General features: G+C 37.2%; 1 protein-coding gene across 1 annotated transcript in view; it reads left to right on the top strand.

Annotated features, from left to right (window-relative positions):
• Asxl2 (ASXL transcriptional regulator 2) overlaps positions 1-16,443 on the top strand; it is a 48,969-nt gene that overhangs the window by 20,199 nt on the left and 12,327 nt on the right. The window contains exons 3-4 of the mRNA XM_029541197.1: positions 867-978; positions 6,573-6,720. Coding sequence (XP_029397057.1) covers positions 867-978; positions 6,573-6,720 — 260 coding nt within the window. The remainder of the gene's footprint in view (positions 1-866; positions 979-6,572; positions 6,721-16,443) is intronic.

Raw genomic sequence — 16,443 nt, forward strand, 5'->3', positions numbered from 1 at the left:
CCCTCCCTCCCCCCCCCTCTCTCTCACACACACATACACACACACACACACACACACCATTTCTTATATATAAGTCCTTAACAAAAGAAGCCAACATTAGAGCTTTGGTAAAACATTAGTCCCGTTTCCTTAATGCAATGACAAACCAAGGTAAGGATGTATTTTAGTAAATTTCATTGGCCTTTTTAAAAGAATAAGATCTGATGACAGGTGAAAAAAATGAAAGTTTTTCCCCCTTAGGAATTTGGTTTATAATAGAGGGTAGCATTGAACTTGTGATCCTTTTGTCTCCGTCTCCTACATTCTGGGATTACAGTTGGGTGCCACCATGCCAGGTCCAGAAAAGGTTCTTTTGCATCTAACATTTTAAAATGAGGGAAAAAACTACTAAATGCAATATAATAAGTCTATTAAATCTCTTTTAAGGCGTTTAAAGTAATCTTCTGATAGGTGTAAGTACAAGAAACTGTGGCAGTTTGTTCTACTGGTCAGATTTAGTTTAGTGCAGCAGTGGACAGGAGAATAAATACTTATTTGAATCTATGTGTGTGTGCGCGTGTACGTGCCTGCAAGCATGTTCTCTCATGCATGTGTGCATGCTTTCCACTTTCATGTGTATTTGTAAAGTTTCATGTGTAGATAAAATAGGTTTGCAAAATAAGTTTCATATTGCTACGTGAAATTTTTGTTTTGCTTTTATTTAAGTGTTAAAATTTTCCATCTTTATATTCAAAGATGAATTGTCCATTCATTTTTTTTTTTTTTTGTGGCAATCTCTTTCTGTACTAATACGGTTTGTAGTTAGTAAAAAATTGTATAAAGGAATATTGATCAATTATCACTATGTTCTTCACTTTCTTTGATTTTAGTGGGACTTCCCCTCTTGCATGCTTGAATGCGATGCTGCACACAAACTCCCGAGGAGAAGAAGGCATCTTCTATAAAGTTCCAGGTAGAATGGGAGTGTATACTTTGAAGGTAAGTTGTTGGGGAGACAAGCAATAGTAAGAGTTGGCTACATATAATTACTGAGTCATAAAGACAGAATTCTGTTCTTGAACTTATTTCCAGAAAGAAATAAAATTTCAACCCTAAAGTAAGAAAATTTTGGGGAGGATGAAGATATTCTGGGAGTTGAACTCAGAGCCTCATGAATACTAAGAAGGCACCCTCTTTATATGTTCTTTTTTTCCTCTTTATATATTCTTATTCAAAATAAATTTTTGAGTGTTATTTGATCTTATGTGTATGGATGTCTTGCCTGCATGTATAATTTATGTACCACATACTTATGGTACTCATGGATGCCAGAAGCGGGTGTTGGATCCTCTGGAGCTAGAGTTGCAGTTGATTGGTAGCTTCTGTATGGGTAATGGGTTGAACCCATGTCCTCTGGAGGAGCAGCAGTTCATGATCCTAACTGCTGAGCCCTCTCTCTAGCCCCTACTTCTTATTTTAAAGAGGCTAAAAATATTTACATATTTACAAATTGGGTATTGCTTTAGATGGCTTTGCTTTACACATCTTCCCCACTAAAACCTATAGTTATTATGGTTATTATTCCTGGTTTTATAAGGGAGAAAACTAAGTTCAAAAGTTGTGATTTCTTTACCAGTGGTGGCTGTATTATATCAGAACAATAATAGGAACTCTGGTCAAACTTAACGCTCTTTCTTTCTTTCTTTCTTTCTTTCTTTCTTTCTTTCTTTCTTTCTTTCTTTCTTTCTTTCTTTCTTTCTTTCTTTTAAATATTATTATATGTAAGTACACTGTAGCTGTCTTCAGATGTACCAGAAGAGGGCATCATATGTCATTACAGATGGTTGTGAGCCACCATGTGGTTGCTGGGGTTTGAACTCAGGACCTTCGAAAGAGCAGTCAGTGCTTTTTTTTTTTTTTTTTGAGACAGGGTTTCTCTGTGTAGCCCTGGCTGTCCTGGAACTCACTTTGTAGACCAGGCTGGCCTCGAACTCAGAAATCCGCCTGCCTCTGCCTCCCGAGTGCTGGGATTAAAGGCGTGCGCCACCAGGCCCGGCTCAGTCAGTGCTCTTAACCACTGAGCCGTCTCTGCAGCCCCCACAATTCTTCTTTCATGTCAAGTTGGCTAATATGTAACTCATACCCTGAAATAGTAGCCTTTTCTTACCAGTACCCTTTCACTCACAAGGGAAAACCAATCCTGTGAGCTTCGCAAGAAGGCCAGAGAGTGTGACTCACACAGCTAAACATTCATGGGAATCCAAGCTGGGTCAAAAAGATGCCATCTCGCCTTGGTCTCCGTTCTTTCTCTTAGCTTTATTGTCAGTCAGCTTCTCCTCATCGTATATGAATTCATTCAGAGTCTCCATTCTGCAAGCTGTAAGTCTAGAGAGACAAGAGCCCAGTAGCTAAAGCGAGAGGCACTCACCTCATTTAGATTTAACTTACTTTGGTCCAGCCCATGTGACACCATACATGAATTATGGTTATTATTAAATGTATAGAATTATTTTTACTCTTGATGTAAGGATATTAAGCTTGTGTTAATCTGATAATTAAAATAGTAACAAAGGAAGTTTATCAGCAAGTCAGAAGGAATGTTTGGCAAACAGTTATATCCAAAGGGACAGATCCATAGACACCTCTGTCCCATTTCCTCTTTTCTCCTAGCTACACACCACAATGCTCAGTAGTGGTATGGAGTCTACCAACATTAAGAACATCTAATCTGGGACGCTGAGACCGATCAGCATGTAAAGGTACAGACAACTCGTTTTGTCCCCTGGGCACATAGAAGGAGAGAACCAGGTCCCACAAGTTGTCCTTTTAACTTTCATATGTGTGCTATGTCACATTGGTGCCCATACTTACATACTAAATAATGTAAAACTAAACAAATGGACATCTTCCAGGTGTGCCTGTTCATGCCTTTAACCCTAGCACTCAGGCTGCAGATCTAGGTACCTCTGAGTCCTAGCCAGGCAAGCCTGTGAAGCACAGTGGGATCCCATCTTAAACAATACAGAACAAAAGAGGAGCAAACACCTTATCTAGGAGCTGAATGTGGTGGTGTATGGCTATCGATCCTAAGACTCAGGAGGCCAAAGCATGTCTAGTCCTAGGACCAATTTGCGCCATATACAAAATCTTTTCACACTTTTTAATCTTAATTTCCTTTGACTTTGTCTGCAGTGTTTAACATTTGTATATTATGGGATTTAATTCTAAATGAAGCTTTCACTTTTTCTTTGATTACTCTAGCTATTCTAGATCTTCCATAATTTTCTTTGTATTCATTAAAATGCTTACTGTTTTGTAGAGAAGGGGAGGAAAAACCTCAAAATATATTTTCTATTCTTAATACCACTTAGGTCAGTTCTTTGGTATCAGGTATTTTGGGGGTTTCTCTCATACATCAAGCAATTCTCCCACTGAAATAAGCTAGGCACCCTTTAATTTAACTCAGGGTTTGCATTGTCTGTCCATTGTGTCAGGCTAAGGGCCCAATTCCATAGATTACCCTTCACTTCAGCTGCCATTACAAGTCTTTGGTTGTGACCTAATCTCTGATAGACCAGCTATAATGATTGTTTCATGCCCTTCTTGGGTTTCATTAACTTTCTAGGACTGCTTACGAAAAAAATGCCAGAGAAAACCTTTTAAGTTTTCCATTTATTGTAATTCAGATGAAAGACATGCAAAAAGTGAGGTGGTCATTGAGTATGGAAGCTGGCTTGTCATATCAGCTCTAAGCACAAATGTGATTTTAGCCTCATTCAAAGCCCTAGGCTAGCCTTGAATGGAAGGTTTGTGATTGAAGCATCATTTTTTCCCTGCTATCAACTCAGCCTTCATCCTTGAGATCTTGGCTAAAACTTGCAATTTTCTAATCACATAATTGTCTCTTAGTACTCAGGCCCACTCTGGGGCACAGGCCATTAGAAACACACACAGAGTCACTCATCAACTCAGGTATTATTACTCTTCTCATTTAAGAGGTGCTAAATCGGTTAGGTGCCTGTTTTAGGATTAGAGTGAAAGACCAAACAGCAGAACAATGTTTTCCTAATCTCACTGTTTATTAGGAAAGTACAAAAGTCAGTTCTCTGTATCAAGAGTTCAGAGGTAAGGCTGGAGAGATGAGTTGGCTCAGCAGGTAAGAGCACTTGTTGATACTGCAGAGGAATGGAGCTCAGCTTCTAGCATGATGTTCTCAGACATTGCACATACATGTGTACATATGCATGCATGCAAAACACATAAATAAAATCTTTAAAGAAAAAAGAACTTAGAGTTCAAATAATGTATGTCTTGTATCACATTGTCAAGTCTATGCCAGAAATAACAGTTGGATAAACTATAGTTCTTGAACCCATTAATGCTTATATTTTCATTATTAAAATATTTCATATTTATAAAATGTACTGTGAACTCTACTATTATAATGAAGCAAAGTAGAATTAGTTTTGAATAAAGGGATCTAGAAAGTTTCTGTTATTTTCCAGTAAGATTTGAGCTGTACTTGAACGTATACTTAAGAGAAGCGAAGGCCTTCAGGGAACAATAGGTTTTCCCATTTCTTATGAGTAGCTCAAATGAAGAGACAGATAAAATTCTGAATGAATTTTTAAGTAGAAAAAAAAAATAGATGAAGTGATAATCACTGGAGTCAAGATAATTGATAAAGATTAGTTAACAATTAAGTCTGACTCTGACTGGGCTTTGTACGTTTGGGTGGTGTGTCGAGTAAACAGATGTCAGGGGTCATCAGGGAGAACCTGGATCAAACCCGTGCTTAAGAAGATCTCCACATAAAGGTGATTATAGTTTGAAGGAGGAACTCAGAATAGTAGAAGAGAGATAGACCTAAGAGACATTGAAGAAATAGGATACATTGCATTTGGGATGTGTAAAATAGTGGGTGAGAAAAGATCCTAAGATTTGGGGCATGAGCCATTGATCCCAGAGGGATCAAAAGTTTTTTGCAAAAAGAAGATAATTATATTTGTATTTCAGATACTTGTTGAACCTACAGGTCAAGATGTCTGGCTGGCAACTAACTCTATAAAAGCTGTCCTGCATTTTGAAGGAAGGAATATAAAAATATGGGGTCTGTATTAAGAAAGTGTATAACATAAGAGATGGATTAGAGGGAAATTTAATTGGAAAATAACTGTTCTTACTCAATCAGACGTAATGGTCTTGGGACTATGTCATGTGGTGTCAGTTAGATGTAGGATTAATTTTTTGTGCCTGTCAGTTCATTTTTTTAATGTGAGTGTAAAAATAATTATGTGGAACCATAAAGTGCTGATGGAAAGAAAATCCTTATGAGAAATATCATTCACTAATTCATTTATTTATATATTTTTTTGTACTATGTGAACACACAGTAGCTAATATTGAGCTCTCATAAAGGCATTATTCTAAACGTAATTTAATTAGCTCATTTAATTTCTATGTGACCTTTTAAGGTAGGTACTGTTACCCATCCTTAGAAATTAAAATTAAAGCATGAGAAATTAACTTAGACTAAGGCTGTGTAGTTACTTCTCTAGCCTTTCATATGCAGCTACCTGGTTATGTTTTTCTCATACTAAGTAGACAGTTATTCTTTCTGGTTAACATTCTCATTATTCAGAAGTAATACCAAAGTGATTAACGTGATGTCTTTTTGTTTGTTTGTTTATTTATTTATTGATTGATTGATTGTGCATGAGCGATCAACACTATTTATTTATTTATTTATTTATTTATTTATTTAATGTGTGAGTACACCATAGCTGTACATGGTTGTGAGCCTTCTTGTGGTTGTTGGGAATTGAATTTAGGACCGCTCACTCCGGTAGCCCTCCACTGTGGTTGACCCTGCTTGCTCTGGTTGAGCCCACTTGCTCAGTCTCTGCTCATTCTGGCCCAAAGAATTATTATTATAAATAGGTACACTGTAGCTGTCTTCGGATTCACCAGAAGAGGGTGTCAGATCTCATTATGGATGGTTGTGAGCCACCATGTGGTTGCTGGGAATTGAACTCAGGACCTTCAGAAGAGCAATCAGTGCTCTTAACCACCGAGCCATCTCTCCAGACCCCAACATGATTTTTTTTTTAAAAAACAACAGAACAAACAATACTTCTTTTCTTGCTGCTACTTATTAACCAATGTTTGGGATTTAGTTAGATGAAAATAATATGATAATCTTATTCTCCTGACTTTAGTTCTGTAATTGAATTCAGAATATATAAGGTGCTACCCTACACAAACACAGTTATGTCTAAGAAAATTATGAGCTTTTTAAATCTCAGCGTTTCATCTTTTACCTGGATTTATGTATACCAGTTTTCATGTAATTTAAATATATGTTGTGCCTGCATATAAATGTTTCGTGTAATTTTTATCTTTGGCTATAAATTGAAAATTAGCTTATTTGATCCCCAAAAAGGGAAGTATAAGGATTTCGGCAAGTATTTGTGGTTTTACTATATTATAATACTAAAAATTAATCAGCTAATTATTTGTTGCATTACATATTAGAAATTTAGTTTCAGTTTTCTAAAATGGTAACAGTCCTAACAGGATGCCTACATTTTCAGAAAGATGTGCCAGATGGAATGAAAGAGCTGTCAGAAGGTTCAGAAGAAAGCAGTGATGGTCAGTCAGATTCTCAGAGCTCTGAGAACAGCAGCAGCAGTGATGGTGGCAGCAACAAAGAAGGGAGAAAGAGCAGGTGGAAAAGGAAAGGTAATCTCCAACTGCTGCAGCAGTGTCTTGTCAGTGCTTTGTCACTCTCCGTAGACCATCAGCCTCCTCTTTCTTTGGTAGCTTAGTGTTGTGCAGGAGTCTTCTGCAGGAGCTCCAGGGTTTGTATTTAACCTTTCAGGGCAGCCGCTACTAGCCTCATGAACCTGTCTAACTGCCTGACTGAGGAGCTTTTAAAAATAATATTTCTCTTTTAGGGACTGGGAGATTGCTCTGTGGCTAGTATGCTGTGTAAGCCTAAAGATTTGAGTTTGAAACCTCAGTACCCACCCATATATAACAATAATGAAGGGGGTAAGGAGCCATGCTCCAGGATCAATGAGAGAGGGGTGCGGGGGGAGGAGAGAGAGAAAGTGTGTGTGTGTGTGTGTTTTTGAGAGAGGGGGGGGGGCAAACAGACAAAGACTGAGAGACAGACAGTCAGACAGAATGAGACTGACTGGACTTTGTGAATTATCAGCAAAATGAAAACATGATGATGAAAGGGGTATATTGGGGTGGGTGATGATGGGAATGTATACAGTTTAAGGATAAGGATTACAGTTCAAATTCCCAGAATGTAAAAGTTAGACAGACATGACAGCTGTCTGGGGTCTCAGCTAGCACTTAAGCAAAGACAGGATTACTAGGTAGCTAGATTAGCTCAAGTTTGACAAGCTCTTGCCTGGTTCAGTGAGAAATCAGTCTCTGCACGCACATACATACACATGCAAAGGGGAAAAAAAGAAAGACCCTTAATGTGAACTCTGGTCTCTTCATGTACATGCACATGTGAGCACATAATGCACAGACACTCAACCCCCCCTCCCCATGTCATTTTGGAGAATACTTAGGTTCCATTTGAGTGGGAAGTACAGCGTTTGCTTTCTACTCTGACCTGTGTCCACTCTTGTTCACATTGGGTTTTCTTTGTTGTACTTTCTTGTTTACATATTTTTTGTTCTTGACTTTTTGGTTCTTGACACGGATAGCCTAGGGTGGCATTCAGTTGGCTAATCATCCTGCCTCTGCCTCTTGAGTGCTCATATTACAGGCTGGAAACCACGTTTTGGTAAATATTGTATTTTAGCAGTCTTGTTTGTCCCGTGTCCCTTCTTTCTTTCTGTTTGTTAGTTGTACTTGGTAACCTAGACTAGCACTTTTTTGTTGTTTAAGATTTTATTTATTTTATGTATACGAGTACACTGTAGCTGTCTTCAGACACACCAGAAGAGGGCATCAGATCCCATTACAGATGGTTGTGAGCCACCATGTGGTTGCTGAGAATTGAACTCAGAAAGAAGAGTCAGTGTTCTTAACCACTGAGCCATTTCTCCAGCCGACCAGCACATTTTTATCGCCCAGATTTTGTTTTTCACGTTGGAATTCACTCTTGATAGTGTACTTTCTGAGACTTGAGACAGTTGTATAATTTATAAAGATAGGTATACACATGTATGTCATACAGAATATTTTCACTGCCCTAAGTATCCTCTCTGATGTCCTCTATACTCTTCTGGCTAACTTGTGATCTTTTCTACTGTCTTCATAGTTTTACTTTTCCAAGACTATCATGAAGTTGGAATCTTTTCAAATGGACATTGTTTTTTAAATTACATTAAAATTTTTTTGTGTATGTGCATTCACGTGCATATGCATGTACACACTTTGTTCACATATGCACTGTTGCCATGGCACTTATTTAGATGTCAGAAGATAACTTACAGGAATTGATTGTCTCCTATACTTGTGGTCAAGGTTGGTGGCAGGGTCTTTACCCACCAAACCACCTTACTGGCCCAAGATTGGCATATTTATTTAGTAATGTGGATTGGTGATTACGCCATGTATTTTCATAACTTACTGGGTACATTTCCTTGTAGAGGTAAAATGTATGGCATAATTTGCAAATAGCATTCACCACCTGAAATATGTAATTGCTTTGGCAATGACAAGTGAAGAATACTATGAATTTTGTGTGCATATGTTGTCTTTGTGTAAATTCATAGAAGTATGACTGCTGTAGTGTGAGAAGAATATGTTAAATTTTGTAAGAAGCTGCCACAGTACTGCAGCGACTGCCGGCTGCTTTGTATTTCCACCAACCCTGAATGACAGTTGCTATGGATTTGTATCCTTACCAGCAGTTTGTGTTATCTATCAGCCTTCTGGATTTTGGCCATTCTAATAGATGTGTATCGGTGTATCACTGTCATTGTAATTCGTATTTCAATTATTATATGTGATGTAGAAGTCTTTTTGCATAGTTATTTTTCATTTGAATACGATCTTTGGTCAGAAATGTGCCCAGTTCCTTGGACCATTTTTGTTAAGGTTGGGATGTTAATTTTTTATTATTGGCCTTGGTGCATTCTTTGTTCATTTTTGAAGAGTAGTCTTTTTTTCTTTTCTTAAGATTTATTTTTATTTTATGTGTATGTAAGTTTTGCCTGTGTGTATGTTTGTATCATGTGCGTACCTGGTGCCCACAGATGCCAGAAGAGGGCACTGGATCCCCTGGGACTGCAGTTATGGATGGTTATGAGCCACCATGTGGGTGCTGGGAATTGATTCTGGGTCCTCTGCAAGAGTGTAGCCAGTTCTCTTTACTGCTGAGCCAGCTCTCTAGCCTTGGATTATAGTCTTTTATTCGGTAAGTTTTTTCTTGTATTTTCTCCAAAACTATAGCTGTGCGGTTTTGGAGGGAGGGGTGTTTTTGGGTGGTGGATTGTTTGTTTGCTTTGTTCTGTTTATTTTTAATTCTCTTGGCAGTTTTCCTACCTCCAAGTATTTGTGTGTGTGTATATCAGTACAGGCTCACACATGCTGCCACAGTGTGGAGGTCTGTTCTCACCATGTGCACCCTTGTTTTGAGGCAGAATTTCTTTTATTTCTGCTGCTACCCTTAAGCTTCAGGCAGTAACGCTGGGACTACAGATAAGTGCTTCTCGAGCTGGCTTTATATGTGTTTCAAAGACCTGAGCTTACATAGGGTTTGGCAAGAACTTGTACCCCATTGAGCAGTCTCTCCAGTTCTGGTTCTGCATTTTCTTTTTATAAAGAAGAAGTTTTTAATTTGAATTTAGTTCAGTTTATCAATCATTTGTTTAGTGAACTTGAGCCTTTCGTATTGTATCTAAAAAGTCATGACAAAATCCAGGCTCCACGTATATTTTCTTTTGTATCTTTAGAAGTTTTATAATCTTCTTGAGTTTTGTGTTTAAGTCCATGATTAATTTTAATTTTTAAAAAACTCACTCTCAGAGAGTGTGAGAGTAAGCGTGTGTGTGTGTGTGTGTGTGTGTGTGTGTGTGTGTGTGTGTGTGTGTGTCGGTGGGGTAGGAGGATACAAACAGAACCTGGCTGGCATGGAGTCTATGCCAAGGTGTACATGTGTAGGTCGTAGGACAACTTTGTACAGTCCTTCCACCTTCATGTGGGTTTTGAGGCTTGAACTCAAGATTGTCCTGCTCTTGTAGCAGTAGCAGTCACAGTCACCTTTGCCTGCTGAGCCATCTCACCATTCCAATTTGAGTTTATTGTTACACTAAGTCTATTTCTGACTGTGTAGAGATCTAGTTTGCTGGGCACGGTATGGTTTGTACTGGGTAAGGCACTGGTCTTTAATCCCAGCACCTGGGAGGCAGATTCAGGCAGGTAGGAATTCAAGGCCAGCCAGGGCTACATAATGAAATCTTACCTCAAGAAAGAAAAATCATGTACAAGTTTTATTTTATTTAACTTTGTGAAATGTGTTGGACAGCATTCTAAAGTTTACCTTGGTTTATTCTTCGCTTATGACCCTTGTGGAAGTTGCTTATTTGCAACTCTTCTCTATAGCTGTCTTCTAAACTTGGAGTGCTCACTGTTCACAGCTCTCGTCCTTACTAGCACACCCCAGATGCAGTCTGCCTAGCTTTCCTCTCATACCATTTGATACCTAACCCAAGACCCGTAAGGAATAATGGCTGCATTGAAGCTGTTTCCCTGGAAGGTATTTTCCTGTTAAAGATAACATTTTGTCATCTATTTGTACTAATTATTTTGTAGCTTCTTAAGAGCTTCTGCTTGAAGAGGGAAATTTTTTGTTCATCCTCATTTAATAAGCTATATGTGGCAGTAGAAATTTTGGACTAACTTCTGAGTACTTTATGGAAGTATTGATGTTCATGTGTAAAGTAGGCATATATTCTCAAGTTTTAATATCTTCTAAATTTAAGTGATAAGTTAGTAAACTGCCTTAGATCTTAAGATAATTCTTCCTGTAATGACAGACTCATTAATTTTAACTGCATTAAGAACTGTTAATGTGCCGGGCGTGGTGGCGCATGCCTTTAATCCCAGCACTTGGGAGGCAGAGGCAGGCGGATTTCTGAGTTCGAGGCCAGCCTGATCTACAAAGTGAGTTCCAGGACAGCCAGGGCTACACAGAGAAACCCTATCTTGAAAAACAAAACAAAAAAAAACCAAAAAAAAACAAAAAACAAAAAAAAAAAAACTGTTAATAAACAGTGAATGTTTTACAATAAAGGCATTTGATGATCTTTCCCTAAAGCCTCAAAAAAAAAAAAAAAAAAAAAAAAAAAAAACTGTTAATGTGTCATATTATAAAAATAGGTCTATTTTTTTTTTCTTATCCCCATGGTAATGATTGTGCTATTCTTGGGAAGCAGCAAACTAATTCAAGTCATGTTCTATGGTATAGCTACTATACACATTCAGTTCAAGAAAACTGATCATATAATCTTAGTGTTAAGGTTGCAAGCTCATTGGAGACACACCCAAATGAGGTAAACATGAAGTAGGGTGCTCTGTTTTAAATCTTTGATGAATACTTTGAGAATAATCCCTGATAGTATTAAATGGCAGCTTCCACCCAGGGTATTTTGTTCCACTCAGATTTTTTAAAGCACCTTATTTGGGCAGAATAAAGTGAAAGGGCTTGGGGGCTAGAGAGATGGTTTAGCAGTTAAGACTACTGAGTGTTCTTCCAAAGGTCATGAGTTCAGTTCCTAGCAACTGCATGGTGTCTGCCCTTTTCTGGTGTATCTTAAGACATACATAAAATAAATAAATATTTTTTTTAAAAAGTGGAAAGGTCTTTGTCTTTTTCCCACTTTTCTCCAGCTTAGACTTTCTTTTTTCTTTTTCTTTCTTTCTTTCTTTCTTTCTTTCTTTCTTTCTTTCTTTCTTTCTTTCTTTCTTTCTTTTCTTTTTTTTTTTTTTTTTTGTAAGTTTGAAAATTGTAGGCAAGAGAGATAACTAGCAAGAGTCATGTTTTCTTGGTAGCATCATAAACAGAAATCAACATTAAATATGGCTAGACTAAACTGAACAAAAGTCACTGTCTGGAATATATTTGAGCATGTTTTTTTGGGGATGAAGTGCTCACAGTTTAATATAGTCCAGGCTAGTCTGGAATGACTATTTCAATTATGCTCGCTGTGAACTCTTAGCTTTTTTGCCTCTACCTTCCAAATACTGGAGTAATAAGCATGTTATCACATCTGGCTTTGTTCTTGGCTTTTGTTGTTGTTTGGTTTGTTTGTTTTTGTTTTTTGAGGTAAGGGCTCAATGTGTAGCCCTAGCTAACCTGGAAATAAATATACACACACACACACACACACACACACACACACACACACACACACACACACGTCTGGCTCATTTCTACCTTTTAAGAGTGACTTGCTGGGCAGTGGTGGCAGATGCCTTTAATCCCAGCACTTGGGAGGCAGAGGCAGGGGGATTTCTGAGTTCGAGTTCCAGGACATCCAGGACTACACAGAGAAACCCTTTCTCAAATAAAACAAAACAGAACAAAAGAGTGACCCAGTGAGAGGCTGGGGAATGGCTTAGTATGTAGAAGTACTTGTTGCTTTTGCAAAATATCTAAGATCATTTTCCAGCACCCATCTGGTAGCTCATAATTATCTGTAAGTTCAGTAACAAATCCCATGCCCCTTTTTGACCTCTGTGGGCATTATGGACCACACAATGTACATGTACCCATTCATGTAAAATAGAGGTATAGTTTTGTTTATGTGTTTTATTTTTTTAAATGATGCACAGGCTTCAGCAGCCTTGTGAGTAGTGTCCCTTGCTGGTAATTTTTTGCTCAGAAAAAATGTCTGTTAGTGGCCATGTCAAAGAATTTGAGTAAATGCATTTTATGATGCAGAAATATCTTAAAATTGCTTGTTAGTAGCTTCATTGCTAAATTTGAACAGGATAATTTTACATAATAGTAGAGGGTATTAAAAATAAAGTAATAACAAATTCAACATTGTTTTTGATCTGCCTTTGATTCATTTGTAGAAATAAGTACAATTCCAGCTATTTCTCCATGAATTATACTATGGTGAAGTTAATATCTAATTGTAGATAATTTATAAAGCTGGGAGAATAGTTTGGAAAGTGAAATGAGAAGTATACATGCAATTCATATTTACTTAAGTAACGCTTATTCTCAAGATGATAGATAAATGCTGAGCTACCAGTAATAAAGAGTAACTTAGTCTCCCTTATAATCTAAACTTGTTATTTTTAGGTCATTCATAGTATAGTATTCTATAAAATATCAGGTATGTATTACATATTTATGAATTTTGATATCCCCATGAAATTAATGCGGGAGGCCTGTAGCCAAAATCAAAACAAGAGGACTGGACTGCATATGGCTTGGCAGGTACACTTGTGGCTAAGCCTCATGACCTGAGTTTGAACCTTGGAACCCACTTGTTGGAAAGAGTGTGCTGATTCTTGACTTCTCTCCAGACTTCCACAGACATGCTACTACACACATATAAATAAAGGTGGTTTCAAGTGCCACTCAGGTTGGCACACACCTGAAATTCTAGCATTTTACAAGCAGAAGCAGGAGGATTGCAGCAAGTTCAAGGTCAGTCTGGTCTACAAAGTGAGTTCCAGGCCTGCTAGGACTTTATACTGTCTCAATAGATTGTAACAAACAAATACTAAACAGACAGTTCTACTTATCAGTAAAGCACACTATTTGTGGCCGTTCATTTTTCTTATTTAGGGTTTTTACTCTTGATTTGATATCACTATTTCAAATGTATTATAAGACAGGAAGATCAGTGAGATATTGTAGAAACCCACTTCCTTTTTATGTGCAAAAATAAAGAGCTTTGACAGCAGAACGGATACTTTTAGTTGAAAATTGATAGAAACTCTCGATACATGTATAACCTTTCAGCTAAATAGGAACAGACTAAAAGTTAGAAACTCAGTCCAATATTAAATCTAGCTTATTGATTTTTAAATTATAGAAAATTACTAGTTTATAGTTTTGATTCTTAGCTCTCAAACAGGAATCATGTCCAAAGAAGAACTTTATGGAATTTCAAGTCAAGGTAAGGTGGAATAATGTCAGAAAAATTATTAGTAAAATCAATTATCTCACTTTCTGTTTTCTGGTCATAACTAAGGGATGTCTGTCTTTTCCCCAAAATATGTCCTAAGTAGTATTATATAAGACAGCTTTATGGATAGTTTTGGTTGTTTTGTTTTGTTTTACCTCCTTGGAGATTGGCTTTTTATGTAGTCCTGGCTATCCTGAAACTCATTATGAAGACCAGGCTGGTTTTGAACTCTTCTTGCCTGTGCACTCCCAAGTGCTGTGATTAAAGACACCATATGAGTATAAGGAAAAATTGTGAGATGATTTGTTTTATTCTTGTTTTCATGAGAATATCACTGCTAACATATTCAGACTTTTTTCTTTTAATCAAGGTCTGGAGTTAGAAAATATTGTGCATCCCTCTAGCGTTTTTATATGTGCTAAGTTACTGAAAGGGGAGGTTTAGGCTCACTTTCAAATGCATCTCAGAAATGAGACTTTTGACAGAGTTAACACAGGTTGAAAGAGATGTTCTTGTTGGTCGTGGCTGAGGTGAAGAAGTGATGGGCACCTGTGTGTTAAAGGTGGTAGCACTGTTAGGACTGAGACTTTAAGGGTAACCCAAAGCAGGAAAGTATCCAGGCGCGATCTTCTCTGTTTCAATTAGGGAGTCTTTAAGAGATAATCAAAAACATGGTCAGATTGCAGGGGATGGCCATTGTGTGAAAAGTGACTTAGAACCTAAATTGGTGATACAGTTCAAAGATTTTTATTTATCTTTTGTATGAATGTTTTGCCTACATATATGTGAGTGTATCTGCCAAGGTCAGCTGAGGGCATTGCATTCCCTGAAACTGAAGTTGCAAATGGTTGTAAGCTGCCTTGTGGTCATCTGAAAGAGCAGCAAGTGCTCTTAACTGCCGAGCCATCTCTTCTAGCCTCAGGTCATATAAATTAAAACTATTCTCAAAACACCAGTACATCATTAATCTCCCAGTTGCCAAAGGGAACACATAAAGGAAATAAGGTTCATTTTCTGTATTATACCAGTGAAGTCTTTTTCATATGCTTTCCTAGTTCATTTCCTATGTTGCCACAATCTTTTTTGTTAAGATTTTCACTATTTTACTCATGGAGGGATTGGTGCCATTTATTTTCCCTTGGGTTTATGGGAATAACTTGTTACTTTTCCTTTGTTTTTAAAATTATTCAGCCATTTTACGTAAGGAAGTTGGAATGGATAAAAAGCCAACCTTCCATATCCATTATGTTTCTCTTTTTGTATTTGAGATACTGGATTTTCTTGGACTGTTATTTACTAGTGAAGGAGTTAATGTATATGTATATGCATTCATGTTTTATATTTTATATACTTTGCAGCACAAATTTAGTTGTATTAAAAGTATGTTCTAACTTTAGTCATCATCTGGTTGCACTGTAACAGAGAATCTGAGGCCTTTGACAATTGAGGAATGGGTTCATAATACTAATCTCAGAGCTTGGATGAGAACAACACGCATATCTTTTCTCTGGCTTCTATGGTTCCACACTTCTGTAATCTTAACATTGAAGATTATCCAGTTCCTAAAAGCCATAAGCTGTTTTTTTTAAAATAACCATATCTTTAACACTGACTTTAAGACACCCAATGTCCTCCTGTAGTCGTTGTGCGCACACGCAGAAACATACTATTACTTACATGGTAACTAGTATCAGAGAAGGGATCTTAGACTTACATGAGGCATAACTTTATGGCTTTTTGAAATTACTTTAAAATTTTAAATTTACTATACTCTATTAATATGAAATAAAGCAAACAACTAATTAGCCTTTTTTAAAAAAATAATTTATTTATTTATTTATTTTATGTACGTAGTTTTTGTGTGTCTTAAAACACACCAGAAGAGGCGTCAGATCTCATTACAGGTGGTTGTGGGCCATCATGTGGTTGTGGGATTTGAACTTAGAACCTTTGGAAGAGCAGTCAGTGCTCTTAACCACTGAGCCATCTCTCCAGCCCAGCTTTTTTTTTTTTTTTTTTTTTTTTATAAATATACTACTGTTTTATCTTAGGAATGAGGCCCTTAATCTATATGAAGTAGTCTTGATTTTAATAATAATGATAATCTGTGTTTTGAAAGCAGGTCTGAAATCGAAAGCTAGGGATAGAACATAGTGTTAAACACTTGGTTTTGGCTTGCTTAAGCCCCTGAGTTTATCCCCCAGGTGGGAGGAGTGGAAAACTAATTATGAACGAGGATGACCATGAGAATAAACAGAATAGAAATATAAAAACATATTAATTGACAGCATTTCATACTTTGAGTTGTTGTGGGGTGTTTGTTTTTTGTTTTTTGTTTTTT

Source organism: Mus pahari, chromosome 7 (assembly GCF_900095145.1).
Source record: "Mus pahari chromosome 7, PAHARI_EIJ_v1.1, whole genome shotgun sequence".
Lineage (NCBI taxonomy): Eukaryota > Metazoa > Chordata > Mammalia > Rodentia > Muridae > Mus > Mus pahari.